Source organism: Falco peregrinus, chromosome Z, assembly GCF_023634155.1.
Source record: "Falco peregrinus isolate bFalPer1 chromosome Z, bFalPer1.pri, whole genome shotgun sequence".
NCBI lineage: Eukaryota > Metazoa > Chordata > Aves > Falconiformes > Falconidae > Falco > Falco peregrinus.
Window position 1 is genome coordinate 70,082,831 of NC_073739.1, and position 15,113 is coordinate 70,097,943.

General features: G+C 42.2%; 1 protein-coding gene across 2 annotated transcripts in view; it reads left to right on the top strand.

Annotated features, from left to right (window-relative positions):
- The first annotated feature begins 618 nt into the window (after positions 1-618).
- Positions 619-15,113, top strand: part of TTC33 (tetratricopeptide repeat domain 33) — a 48,361-nt gene continuing 33,866 nt past the window's right edge. The window contains exons 1-2 of one of the 2 annotated variants that reach the window (XM_055790249.1): positions 619-753; positions 1,441-1,669. In XM_055790249.1, the coding sequence (XP_055646224.1) occupies positions 1,449-1,669 (221 nt within the window). In that variant the 5' untranslated portion in view covers positions 619-753; positions 1,441-1,448. Of the gene's footprint in view, positions 754-795; positions 941-1,440; positions 1,670-15,113 lie in introns of those variants that run through there. The other variant, XM_055790250.1, reaches the window with a different exon arrangement.

Here is a 15,113-nt window from a genome sequence, read left to right on the forward strand (position 1 = left end):
CCGCCCGGAGCCGCCCTGCCCGCGGGGGCTGTTCTCACGACGAGCCGCCGGTGCCGCCGAGCCGTGAGTGACGGGCGGCTGCCGGCCCCGCTCTCCCGTCACCTCGCGGTGCTGCAGCGGCAGCAGCAGGCGGCGACCACGGGCTGGCGGCTGTCACCGGGCCGCGCTGCCGGGAGCGCTTCGCGCCGGGCTTACCCAGAGCCTCACGGCCGCGCCCCTCGCCGAGCAGCGGGGCACAGCGCAGCCGGCCTCAACCCCGCGGCACCCGTTTACCGAGCTGGGCCCGCCTGCGGTGCCCGGGTGCCGGCCGGCCGGTTCGTGCAGGCCGGGCTCCCCGGCACGGCCACCGCCGCAGCGCTCTCCCTCGCGCCCGAGCCGGGAGCCGCTCCCGGGGGAACCACAGTTCCTGGCATGCCCCGCGGCGCCCCGGGCTACCCGGCATGCCCCGCGGCGCCCCGGGCTACCCGGCATGCCCCGCGGCGCCCCGGGCTACCCGGCATGCCCCGCGGCGCCCCGGGCTACCCGGCATGCCCCGCGGCGCCCCGGGCTACCCGGCATGCCCCGCGGCGCCCCGGGCTACCCGGCATGCCCCGCGGCGCCCCGGGCTACCCGGCATGCCCCGCGCGGCCCCCTGCCGCTGCCCTTCCTTTCCCCGGCGGCTGCCGCCCCGCCCTTCCGCTTCCTGCTGGCTGCTGGGTCAAGGGTCGCGCGGGCCTGCCAGCCGGAAGAGAAGCGCCCGGCGGTGAGCGGCAGGTAACAGCCTCCTGCGCGCTGCCTGCGGCCCGGGCCGCGGCGGGGTGTGGGTCGGGGTCGGGGCCAGGGCCTCTCCCGCGGGGAGCCTCGGACGGAGCCGGCGCTGGACGCGGCCTCCCTCAGCTCTGCTGGCGGCTCGGCTCCTGCTGCTTCCCCGCCGGGTGTGCCGGGCCTCGCTGCCGGCCGGGTGAGCGCCGAGCCGTAGGTCCTGGGGGTGCCTCGCCCGGGAAGCTGCCCCGCAGGCGGCTGGGCCGAGGCGGGCTAGGGCTGTGCAGCGGGAGGCCGGTGTGGCTGGCGCAGCTCGCAGCGGGCCCGGGTAGTGGCCATGTCTGTGGTGTGTCTCTCACCTTGGACCGAATCGTTTTAATTCTGCTTTTGTCTGGTTTGTGCTGTGTTAGCGTCAACGTTTTAAGGCTTTCTGGTGTGTCAGAACTGTGGCGCTTTTTTTCTCTTTCCTTTTTTTTTTTTTCTTTTTTCGTTTTCTTGCTGTAGAACATGTTCCAGCTGAGCTTAAACTTATCGTTGCCTGATTAACACCTCTGACGAAGCTGATGGACAGAGTTTATGTGGGGGAGTGGAAGTCTATTACATAGTACTGTTTTAGGATCGAGATGAGTGAGATTGTATTTTTCTTCTATGTACTTAAAAGCTATGTTACCTGGGAATTGAAAATATGTTTTTCTCTAGTTCTCCAAATGGCTTCTTTTGGGTGGAAGAGAAAGATCGGTGAGAAAGTTTCAAAAGCTACTTCTCAGCAATTTGAAGCAGAAGCTGCCGATGACAAGGATCTGGCTGATGATGATGATGCTAACTGGCTGCATGCAACTAAGAGAAGAAAGGAAAGTCTCTTAGAAGACTGTGTAAAGAGAAGTAAGGAGCTGAAGGATGAGGGTGCAAGTTTGGCTGAAAATAGGAGGTACTAATGTTGTCTTATTCTTTTTCATTGACTGAATATGTGCAAAATGGTATTTTAATTCTTTCTGTAAATGCTAGGTAGTTTGCTAGTAGCTGCATTCACATTTTTCATACTCGAAAAAGTGATCACTTTCTTTCTGCCTTTACTGTCTCATACTAAATAAGTTGTTTCCTTTGGTGGTGTTGGCAGTTTCGAAGTGAAATATGTATTCTACCTCATTTTACTATGTTCATGTAACAAAAAAATGATAGAAGGGGGAGTGGAGAAACTAATTGGATCTGAAAATTGAAAGGATTAGTAAGATACAGTGAGGTAAGCCACACTCTCAGTAATGCTTTGGCTACTCTGGTAGGTTTCTCCTCTCTTGTAAATGTGTCTTTTCTCTTATTAAGAGTAAACTTGCATGTGTACAGTGTCAAGGTAAATACTTCAAAGCAGCTAATGAACTGTTAATTTGTCTAATTCGTTTGGAAGGTGAGGTTCAGGTAGCTGCTCTGAACATCTGATAGCAGTATTGAATCTTGATAGTCTGGCGATTTTGGAAGGATATTGCAAAGATGGTTCCACTAGCCTGTTATGCTTCAAGCAGAAAGTACCTTTGAAGCAGGGGAGGGCTAGAAGAGGGAAAGAGAGACTATACATTTGATTAGATCTTTTCTGGAGGGGGAAAAACCAGTTCCCTTAAATAGTCCCCTTAAAATCTTCAGAATACTTGACATTAAATCTGTATCCTGATTTTACTTGTGTGAGGATCTCTGCTTTATTCATTGGCCTGGATCAGACATAATGTTGTTTTCCCAGTAGAAACAATTCTGTAATAAATCAGTATGCACTCTTGTGCTGTTAAACTTATTTGTGTTAAAATTTTTCATCCTAAAAAAGAGTTCCCTGGCCAATATGGAGGAATCAACAATTTAGAAGTTTAAAGCAGGCAAGTTTATATATGATAGTAAACACACTCTGTGTGGTCTGGTCTGATTTAAAAAATAATAAATGCAAAATATCTTTGAGAAAAAGCTCATTTTCAAATGTTTAAATACAGTTTCCCCTTTTTGAATGGTGACACTGTTGAGGGGGGCAGTGATTCACTTCTGTGCATCCTTTTGTGCTCCTGAGTTCTCTAATTCTTGAATAAAATTTTGAAACCTTTTAAAGTTGACTCTAAATTTAAACCAAGTTAAGTTAAACTAGTTTTAAGCCTGCTGCCATCCTATTAATCTATACCTTTAAAACAGTAGTTGCATAAGTTGTTGCATTAATATTAATAGCTTCATTATTAAAATGAAGAGTGTACCAACTTCTTGGTTTTTAACACTGGAAATAAATTATACAGTGGCCTGCAGAAAGTTAGGTCTGTTCTGTGCTTTTCAAGATACAGAGGTTGTGTTTTTAAGCTTGAGAAAACATAATTTATTTCCAAATGTTTTCATTCTGTATCTGGTAATCAGTAATACTTACTATACTTAGATACATTAAACAGATATTGATTTTTATTTCTGTCTTATCTTCCGTTTTACCTTTGCCTTGTGTTTTGTTTTGGATTTTGGATGTTGTATATCTTTGTGGATTTTGGTGTTCTTTTTTGATTATTTGTTTTTATTTATTATATAAAGTGCAATAAATCTCTTGAACAGCAGCACATAATCTGTTGTATATGTGATTTAGGGCAGGGAGATAAACTGCTGTGTATTTATTTTGAGTAGCAGGTAATTTTTGGTGCTTTTAATATCTCTGCTTGGTCTTAAGAGACTGAGTTTCCTTTAGCTGTCAGAAAACCACACAAAAGCTTAACCCATCCATTAGTAGCAACAAAAGGTTGTTCTGTGCATTTGGTGAGGGCTATATCTCATCAGAAGTGCTTATGAGAGCTGCTGAGAAATAAGTTACAAGAAATTAAAATGCAGCTTTTGGGAGGCTTATCACACTCTTGTGTTAATGCTTACATCTGAGGCGTAATGGAAGTTCTAACTTGAAATTGTGGTTTCCCTCAGTTACTCTAGCACACTGTACAGTTTAATCAATTATGGTAGTATGGTGCTGTCAGGGTATTATTTTTCTTTTAAGCAAAAGATCTGGCTGAAAAAGATTTCATGTAGACACTAAACTTGCAATGGGAGGCTTTTGTAACTTGAACAGGTTGACATGCCATTAGAGGGAACTCGATGCAGACTGAAAGGAATGTATATTCTCTATGGTGGAAAGTGATTCCTGTAATTGTTTTTCAGACTTGGTCTGTTTCTTGAGTACAATGTAAGCAAACTCAAGTGAATAATTAAATACTTAATGTAGATAGTTTTCTGAAATACCAAATCATAGTAACAGTAAGAAGGATTTGAATTGGACGGTGTAGCATTTGGACAGAAGGATGGTATCACTTGCACTGAAGAGACTCGGAAGAAAGGCAGAGCACTGGAAAGTAACTAAGATGGCATCTTAATTAGTGTTGCTTGTGGAGTGAAGAGAATCCTGAAAGAAAACAGGCTTGGGAAGAAGGAAGAGGCTAAAAAGGAAAGAATTGAAAGTAATAAATTCAACTTCCACTTCTTAAGGAAAATAGATTCTGAGGTAATATGCATGTCAAAATTAACATGATGAAAGGTGGATTTCATAAGCAGATCTGCTGTTCCTTAGCTGGAGTACTGATTACCACCTTTAGGCTTCATTAGTCTGTTGCTTGTTTTTGGTGGTAAGGGAAAGCAGTGATGGTGTTACACCCCCACCATGGTTTTGTTAGTCTCTGTGTGTGCAGTAAGTGTTTCTGTGGATGAGTGAGATGTGATTGACTTGTAAAGTGACTGTCAGTGCTTCTTGGGGGGAAGCCTCATGATCACAGGTCCTGGTTCTTATGGGGGACCATATGGGACATGGTTCTCATATCCTCCCTGGTACCTGCTTGAAAGTTGAAACAGCTAGGCTCATCCAGTCCAGGAGGTTCCTGCAGAGCATTGATGGTAACTTTTTGATGCAGATGGTGAAGGAGCCAGCAAAGCGAGATGTGCTCTTAGGTGTTGTCTTCACAAACAAAGAAGGACTGGGTGGGGATATGAAGGCTGGGGGAAGCCTTGGCTTTAGTGACCATGAGATGGTGGAGTTCAGGATCTGGCATGGAGGAAGCAGGTCAGTAAGTAGGATCTCAGCCCTGGACTTCAGGGGAGCTAACTTTGGCCTCTTCAAGGATTTACTTGGAGGAATCCCATGGTTTAGGACTCTAGAAGGGGATCCAAGAGAGCTGGCTGATGCTCAAGATAGGTGCATCCCTGTGAGTGGGAAATTAAGCAAAGGGGGCAGAAGGCTGGATGAGCAAGGATGAGCAAGGAGTTTCTGGCAAATGTGTAACAGGAGAAGGAAGTTTATGACGTATGGGAAAAGGGACAAGCCGTTTGGGAGGAATATAGGGATGTGGTCAGAACATGCAGGGAGGTGAACAAGGAAGGCTAAGGTCTGTTTGGAGTTCAGTCTGGTGAGGGAGGTCAAGGACAACAAGAAGGTCATCTTCAAGTAGTTCAGCAGCAAAATGATGATTAAGGGAAATGTGGGCCCACTGCTGAAAGAGGTGGATGCCCTGGTGACAAAGGATACAGAAGGCATTCAGTAACTCTGCCTTCTCTTTGTTTCAGTTTTTACTGCCAAGGTTGGCTCTGCAGTTTCCCAGACCCTGGAGGCAAGCGAGGAGGTCTAGAGAAAGAAAGACTATTCTTTTGTCGAGGAGGATTCTGTTAGAGATCACTTAAGCAAACCTGACACTCACAACTCCATGGACCCTGTTGGGGTGTTATTGCCAAGCCACCCTCCACCATCTTTGGAAGGTCATGGAGAACAGGCGAGGTGCCTGAGGACTGGAGGAAAGCCTCCACTCCAGTCTTCAAAATGGGCCAGATGCAGGAGCCAGGAAACTACAGGCTTGTCAACCCCACCTCCATCCCTGGAAAGGTGATGGAACAGCTTATCCTGGAGGTTATCTGTAAGCATGTGGAGGAAAAGAAGGTTACCAGGAGTAGTCAACAGGGATTCATCAAGGGGAAACCATGCCAACCTGATAACTTTCTGTGATGGAATGACTGGCTGGGTAGATGGGGGGAGAGCAGTGGATGTTGTCTCCCTTGACCTCAGCAAGGCTTTTGACACTGTCTCCCATAACATTGTCACAGGTAAGCTCAGGTGCCATGGCTGGATGAGTCGACACTGATGGCGATTGAGAACTGGCTGAAAGGCAGAGCTCAGAGGGTTGTGATCAGCAGCACAGTCCAGCTGGAGGCCTGTAGCTCACGGTGTTCCCCAGGGGTCAGCGCTGGGTCCAGTCCTGTTCGTTTTATTCATCAGTCACCTGGATGAAGGGACAGTGTGCACCCTCAGTAAGTTTACTGATGATGCAGAGCCAGGAGGAGTGGCTGACACACCCGAAGGCTGCGCTGCCATTCAGTGAGACCTGGGCAGGCTGGAGAGTTGGGTGGAGAGGAACCTGATGGAGTTCAACAGGGGCAAGTGTAAAGGACCTAGGGAGTAGGGTAGGGTAGGGGTTGACCTGCTGGAAGGCAGCTCTGCAGAGTGTAAGGAACAGATATATTGATAATTGCCTTAAACACTGCCTAGTGCACAAATTCAAGTGGACCTGCTGCAGATCTGTTCTGCTCAGATTGGAGAGGAACTGAAACAAGCTGTAGCTGCAAAGTGAGCTGCTGTTGCCTACTTTGGTAACCACAGCATGGTACAGGATTGCTGCGATGAGAGATGGGATGCTGTTTGATGCAAACAAATGTCAATTTATTGTACAGAAGCATGAGTTTACATATATTTTCAGAAGTTGCACGTTTTAAACAGATCATAAGGATGATGAGGGGCCTGGAGCATGTCCCTTCTGAGGAAAGGCTGAGAGAGCTGGGCCTGTGTAGCCAGGAGAAGAGAAGACTGAGAGGGGATCTGATCAATGCATGCAACTATCTTAGGGGCGAGTGTCAAGAGGAGGGGACCAGGCTCTTTGCAGAGGTGCCTGTGACAGAACAAGGGGCAATGGGCACAAACTGCAGCACAGGAAGTTCAATCTGAATATGAAGAGGAACTTCTTTGAGGGCAATAGAGAGGTTGTGGAGTCTCCTCTGGAGACCTTCAAAACCCTCCTGGATGTGATTCTGTGCAGCCTGCTCTCAGTGAAGCTGCTTTAGCAGGGGCTTGGACTAGATCTGCAGAAGTCCCTTCCAACCCCAACCATTCTGTGAATAACGGATGGACTTCTTGGGGGTCAGAATTTATACAGCCTGCTTCCCTTGCCATTGGCAAGCTCAGGAGTGCCATGGGTGAATTGTTTTGCAGGTGGCAGCCCTCTGGGTTTTCAGTTTTTGTGGGAGATACTTGAGGAGTGTTTGTACCTGCTGTAATGTGTGTGCATGAACCTGTTAGGGTGGGGCTGAGACAATTGCAGAAGAAAAATGGTAATGAAGAGAACAGTTTCTAATCTAGATTTTAGTCATTTTGTGGGATGGGAAGAAAGATGGGGAGACTGTTGGAAACAGGTGTTGAATTAGGTTGATTATCCCTGTGGGTCTGTTAATGTGGAAGATACGGTTTAGGAAATTCTGACCTCAAAACTTGATCAATATGCAGTTTTGAACATGACTTGTGAATGAGTGATCTTGCAGTCAGGACTGAAAGAAGACAGGTGTGTGGAAGAAGTGTCACACTTGTGTGCTTTTTCTGATGTGTGGGAAGGAGCAATTAAACAAACATATACAAACTTATGCACAGTCTTTTGGGAAGCAGAATATTGACTGTTGGTGGAAAGAATGGAGAATATTCCAGAGGAGAAACTGGTTTGGTTTATATTAAACTTACAGTGCTGGTGGGTTATCCAGCTTGAGACACTGGTATAGATGTACTCCCATATACTGGAATTAAAAAAAAACCAAAACACACACCCCCCAGAAAAACCCAAACCCAATCACAAACAAAACCTCCAAAATTAAAAAAAGCCAACAACCATAATTCAGATTAGTGGTTGGTTGTTGTTTGGGTTTTTTTTGTGTTGATAGTCCTACACTGTTTAAATCTGTCATAATCCAAAAGGATAAAAGCTCACGTGTTCAGCCTCAGTATTTTGGAGACGGCAGTCTGCAATTACAGTGTATTTTGGCTGGTAGGTAGGTAGTCTTTGGCTGTGGACACAAGCTTAAGGACAGGTTTAGACGAGCTTAAACTTTGCAGTATAATGTCCTCAGACATGTGACATGTAGAGAGCTAACGGCAAGGAGAAGAAAAGCTTCTGTCGGACTACTGTCTTCAACATAACCGAGTTGCAGAATCATGTAAATTGCTTTGCAATCCCCTCGTGCCGTTTTTGAGCTATAGGCGCTGTTGTAGCTGGTCCTGAGGGTGGCGATAGAGTTCTTCTCAGTGTACCCTGCAGAGATGCAAACATGCCCAGCTAACTACTTTCGTTCTCTTTTGGAAATAGACACTATTGCATTTAAATTCTTATTGATTTGCATTTAATTTTTCAATTTTGCTAAATAAAGTTACTACTGCTTTCACTTCGGATTTTATTTCTTTATTATTCCATATTGCATTGAAAAAAGTATCTTCATCTCTAAAGCTGGTGCTGGTTTGGGAAGATCGTGTTTTCAGCCGGAACACTCTTATGTTTTGGCCAAGCTTACAGGGATTTGCCCGTGTTAAAATAATTAGTAATGTCACTTGGTGAGTAAATTAGACTGTTTAATAAGGTTTTAGTCTTTCTTTAGCTTTCACAGCAGCAAATTAAGTAAAGACATCTCAAAGTGCTATGAGCAGGCCAGGTAACAGATGAATTTTCATGGAACTTTTTACTTTTCTAGAGGAATTAATCTTTGGGAATGACTTATTTTCTAATGTGTTAAAAAAAAATCACTTCTATGAAGTGCTACTTATTGCATATTTTGGCAGTTGAGACTTCCTTTCCCCCCCCCCCCCCCCCCCCCCCCAAATGCTAATATGCCAGCATCACTTCAGCATGTGTAGTATGTGATTCCTTAGCTATCTAAGCTAGATGTTGTGAGGTGTCAGTGTCAGATGATGAGGCACACTCCTTTAAAAAGTGTGTTTAATGTACTGGTAAGTTAAGTGTTATAAAAAAAATATTTAGCAGATGGATCAGAAATCTAATACCTATTTAAATGAAGTTGAAAAGCCTTTCTGACATGTTCTTGCAATGTTTCTATTTGTTCAATTTACCCATGTCTTTCGGGTTTAGATTATGATAAATATTTGATTACTAATGAGTTACAAAAGTGCTAAAGTAATAGAATTGTTTTCAGATCATCTTGCTAATTCATTTTGATGAGCTAACATGGCAAAAGGTTAAGATCATCGTGTCAAAATTGCATTTCAATTTTCAGTCAATAAAACTGATGTTACTTACATGATAGAATGTTAATGAAGAGGTTTAGTGGAAGATCCAACACCTGTATTTGGCAGAAACATTTCACCAGTTTAATAGGCTGAGTTATATTATGGAATAGCCTAGGAGAAGTAATGTGCGTTAGAGGGAAGAGGGGTCCCGGAGAGCTGGTTGCATTTTTTTCAAGTTACCTCCTCCAAACTCAAGAATGGCTCATGCTGATGAGGAAATCAAGGAAAGGTGGTAGTAGTTCTGCGTAGATGTACAGAGAGCTTCTGACAAAATTCAAATGTAAAATGGAAATGTAGAAGAGGTGGGAGCAGGGTCATGTGACCCAGGAAGACTGTAGAGACCTGTCTGAGTATGTGAGGTGGGATTAGGAAAGCCAAAACCCACCTGGAATTGAATCTGACCAGGGATGAGAGGGACTGCAAGAAGAGCTTCTACAGGTGTATTGGCAGCAAAAAGAAGACTGGGAAAAATGTGTGTCTTCTGCTGAATGGGATAGAGAATCTAGTGACAAAGGATGCAGAACAGGCCCAGGTACCCAATGTCTTCTTCGTCTCAGTCTTTAGAGATAAGACTTGCCTTCAGGAACCTCAGGCCCATGAAAACAGAAGGAGAGTCTGGAGCAAGGAAGACTTACCCTTGGTGGATGAGGATTGGACTGAAATGTTTATACAAACATGGCATATAGAAGTTAATGGAACCTGATGATGTGCATCCATGAGTGCTGAGGGAACTGGTGGGTGATGAGCAAAGACTCTTCAACTGCATTTGAAAGGTCATGATGACTTGGGGGTGGTTCCTGAGGGCTGCTAGAAAGCAAGTGTCACTTCTTATCTTCATGAAGGGTAAGGAGGAGGATTCAGGGACTTACAGGCCCATCAACTTCAGATCTGTCCCTGGGAAGGTGATGAAGCAAATAATCCTGAAAACCATTTTGAAACATGGGAAGCACAAGATTATTGGGAATGTCTGGCGTTGATTAGCAAGGGGGAAATCATGCTTGGCCAACCTGATAGATGGCAGATGACCAGAGAATGGTGTGGACTTTCCATCCTTGTTGATATTCAGAACCTGGACTGTACTCTGAACTGGACAATAATGTGAGCAACCTGCTTTAGCTGACCCTGCATTGAGCAGTGTGTTTGGATTAGGTGATCTCTAGGGGTTCATTCCAGTCTTGGCCATTCTGTAGTTGCATACCATTAAAACTACAGACACAGTTGGAATACAGAAGGTAGCTCAGACTTGGATTTGACCGTACAGTTCATTGGTGTGGAACCTTTCTCGATGGATGGGAAACTTATTTATTTTTCATTTTGTTTCACTAGTCCATATATCTTTGGTGGAATGCTTTGGGTACAGAGAGATGGAAAAAAAACGGGCAGTCTTTGCCTTCTTAACGTCTTGGCCTGATATCTGACCTTATTTAAAGCAAATACATATCTCAACAGTTAGAAAATTAGAAGGATTGATTCAGTAGATAATCTGGCAGTATATGAATTCAGCTTTTGTTTCTGGCTCCTACAAAAAAGTCTAAAATTCTGTTAGACTACTAGTATATTGCATTGGGAATGTTGACTCTTCCATAGCAGTGATCTGAACGCCTTACACAGTTGGATTTTGGAATTAAGTATAGGCAAAATCACTAGAAAATGTTTATGATGAAACTAGGAGTATGTAGTGAGTACTTAATCCTACTGTTCCTTGCAGGCTGAAAATAACTATTTGGTATCAGTCTTGGGTATAATTTGCATGCCAGGTATAAGTAGCAATTCCATATAGTGCTTACTCTTTCAAAGTCAATGACCAATACCAGTGTTCTCCAAATAAAACTGAGATTAAAAAAAATTCATAATTGCTAGCTTTGATTAGGTGGAGTGTTTTCAGTCATGCAAAAATGCAGAGAAAATAGGAAGGCTTCCCACTGTAAGTGAAATTCTATAGTACATATAGGGTAATGATTTCTAGTCAAAATGTCTAATCACTTTTACATGTTTTTCAGTGTTTAGCATTCCTGTCTATTGTGTGCGTATATATAACTTCCTTGCTGTTAGCTTATTGAGAATGCCTTGCACATGATATGCTCACTAAAATTAGTCTAAGGGTGTATGAACTGTTACTCAAGTGTTAGGACACATGAGCTGAAACAGAAGAGACTTTGAACAAGTATGGACTTCTTACCTCCATTTTTTGGGAAAAGCACATGTTGCAGCTTCTCTCTTATTTGTCAGAACACATGGTTTGTTTTGCAGGCCTCATAACATTTCTGCAGGAATAGTAATAAAAAAAAAAGGTGCAGAGAGTGTTTTACAGTGTTTAACCACCCTCCCATAAACTGCTGTTTGAAGTAACATGCTAATTTTAATCTTTAATTTAATTTTTGTTGCTAGCTTTATTTATTACTGTTTTTCCTTACTTACTGGTAGAGTTGTTGCTTCCTGGTGATGCATCTAGTTGTCCTCTCGCATTGGGGAGGAAGTTCTTTGAAGAATGTTTTCAGTAGTTGCTTTTGTTTAAATTGCAATTTATCTTTAATTTAGCTATTTCCCTTTGGTTCTGGCAAACATTATTTTCCAACAACTGGTTATTATTTGGCAAAGCGGGAGATCAGTTTTGAAATTGTTACTAATTTAGTGCAGATTTTTCTTAGTGTGTGCAAGAGGGATTGTGTTTAAACTGTACATAGTTTAATAATTTTGAGAGTCTTTTTGTTTGAATTATTGTTACTTGAGGATATTGAATTGTAACAATGTAGTATCCATCTGTGTTTGAATGTGTGCATATTTATGTAGGTATATATTTATAAATAAAAAATGGAGTATTCATGGAACAACTGTAGAGTATAGAAGCATCTATATGTGTATTTGTATTTTCCTTAAGTAGAAAACATGGTTTAAGTGATGCCTATATATGATCCTGTGTGACTTTAGGCACTTAATGGAGTTAGCCAAGATATGAATCTGTACTTATTCAAGGTCTGTACTTATTCAAGGACTTTTCACAATGTAAGGAGAAAGGTATCAACTTAATTCAGCTCACTTAAGAGCTTAAATTGCAACTTGGAGGTTGCTGTTGCTAGCTGGTGACGCTATAGATACATAATGTATCTGAACTGTTTTGTGGCGCTTTTGCCTTCCTGAACAGGGTGGCTATGGACAAACTGGGAGAGCGCTGCCTGCCCCCAGCTATGCCAAGGACCACCCTGTAAGACACAGAGTAATGCTGCTCGGGTGCCGGTGTCTGGAACATTCCCTGGCACTGTGAGTGTGCCAGTGCAGGAGCAGCCTGCAAGGCTACAGGGTGACTGAGGTCTTCCTCTAAGTGCTTGAGGTTAGGTACCTAAACTTAGGTGGGATCAATTGGACCTAACTGATGAGACCTGATTGGAGATGAGGGATAATTTATGTGTTATCTGTCTTTGGATTTCAGTTTAGAGGGTCTATTCCTTCTATGCATGAAATAGAACTTAAGAGAACTTGTGAAGTGAAAAGCTGTTATATTCACTGGATGTATGCTATGTAGTGTTTTTTTTTTTAATTAACTCTTCAAAAATGTGTCTTGTTTACTTAAAAAAACCCCTTATTTAAATATGTAGAGGAACTAGAGAAGCATGGGTAAAATACCGATTCTTAAGTAGAAGTTCAGTCAGTGTATATTAATTTATATGTATTTTTTAATATCCCGATGTAGAGGAGTCGTGCCTGACAAGTACTTTCTTCTGTCCTTCTAAAGGTGATTGATAGTGGTAGATGAAGTGAAGTTTCTGGAAAATGATGAGATTTAGTTTAGAAAAAATTTGGATTTTCTTCTTAGTAATCAGTAGGGCAGGAATTGATAGTTTCTAAATTTTTATATTGCTAGCTGCTTCTGTTGCTTCTGTTTAATTCCTAGCACTTTTATGACCAAATAGAATATTTGCATCTAATCCCAGAATAACTCTGTAGTACTATTTGAAGACCTATAAGGAACTATAAACCATATGAACTATAAATAAATACTATAAATATATAAATACTGATATTTTATTATTTTGATTTTTGTCACTTATGACAATATTTTACATTTAAATTTTGTCACTCATTATAGCTGTGCTTGAAAAGTTAATTTAAAAAAATAAGTGAAAGCACATGTTCTGGCATTTTTCTAGCCTTGTGAATTATACACAGGTAATTAACTCTTTTTTTTTTTATTTCATTCTTTTGACAGTCTGTGATTTCCTTTGGATCTGATGTCTGTATGCCATGCAGCCTTTGAGAGATTTTTCCTCAACAATACTTTCAACCTTTTGCTGCATATGAGGGATAATAAGCAAAATGCCCAGGTGCATTTTCATTTCTCCTGGGTGTTGTGTTGAGATGAAATGCTCCACTGTGATTTTCTGTCATATTTGGCTTGTTTAGTTTTAGCATTCATCTATGAAACTGTCTTCATTCCCTTTCTCTTGCTGCAAATTACTGTTATAAACTGGCTGGGACAGGAACCATCTTCTAAAATAGTAGACATGGTGGCAGCAAACCAGCACTTTTGCCATCCTGCAGAAACCTGGTTTCTGCTAGCAGGTCTGTACTGGTAGATGACAGCTAGAGATTCGTGTAAATACTTTAATGCAAGTCTATCTAGCAAGTTACAAGAACATGTTTCTGACTTGATCTAGGAGATTTTCCCCATAACTTCACTAAGACTTTCTAATAATGCAGCTTGTAAATATAGAAAATTCTATTATTTATATACATAGTATAGTACTAGCAATAGCTAGTAATTTACATAGATAATCTAAGCAGTTTTTACAAATAAAACCTGGGGCCTTTTCCACTGTCACAGTGCCCAGGATTCCCTTTATTAAATGACATTATATATTGTGATGTGGATAGTGTAAAATACGATTGTATTAAATTTTTTTAAAGTTACAGTTTTGATGTTTTGTTTATCATCCAGTTCTACTGTTAAATATACCTGGTTGCTTTTACTTAAATAATAAAACCTTTGTATTTAGAAATTATTTTTTCATAATAATATTTCTCTTTATAGAGAAAGCTGCAGGGAACAAAGCCTGCAGTTTCCTGATTTAATACCTTTGTCCATTTGCTTTTAAACAAAGCCTTGCTATTGTTGCAGACGAACCCAATATTTGCCTCCATCCCCTTTGTTTCAAGTATCTTTATGGTTCAGGGAATTTAATTTTGAAACAGTAATTCAGTATCCCTTGCATTAGCCTCATTGAACATGTTGATGCCTGTATCTTTCAAAATTTAAATGTGCTGATTTTAAGGGATCGTAATTGCCTGTCAGATTTTGCTTCAGGAGTTTTGTAAAGAATTAAGATACAACAATGTGTTTTGTTACAAATATCTTGGTTTCTGTATGTATGTCAAAATGTTTTATAGTTCCCTGAATGGTGTCCTCCAAATCTTATGGCATATCATGAAAGTATCCTTAAACTGAGAAGGATGCTTGACAGTAAAGGCTGAGAATAAAAACCCTTTAAGAACAACATCTTGTTCAGTTAGGTCTTTGGAAGGACTAGTTCAAATAGCAGGTGGGGAAAATAAAGAGTTGTACATTCTCTTTTTTTTTGTTTTACTTGATGTTATAGGACTGCTAATTGTTTGAGTTGACTTCAGAACATAATGTACTACCTCAAGAAAAATTACTTGTAAGGATCCTGTACACTAATGTGTGGTCGTTAAATTAATAAAAAAATTAATTTCTGATGGATGGACTTTACTTCTTTTTGTCCTGTTCATTTATTTACATATGAATTAGCTATTTAGTAATTTTATAGATAATTTTTAGTTATATCAGGGCTGAGTTAATTGAAAGAAAGGGCTGCTATACATGCTACCTAGCTTTGGTTGTTGGCAAATCAAATAGCTGGTCAAAAGATTGCAGTTCCATCACTGGTTGAGCTGATTTCAGTCAGGGTCAGTGTGACCCAGCTCTCCTGCCCTCTCATTTCCACCCCTTTGCAATGGTCCCATGTTTTACCCTGCAGGGAGCCAACTCAGAGTGCCAGTTTGTCACTGGACTGCTGAGGAAGCCTAGCTGGAAAGTAGCCTCTTTTGGGTTGCT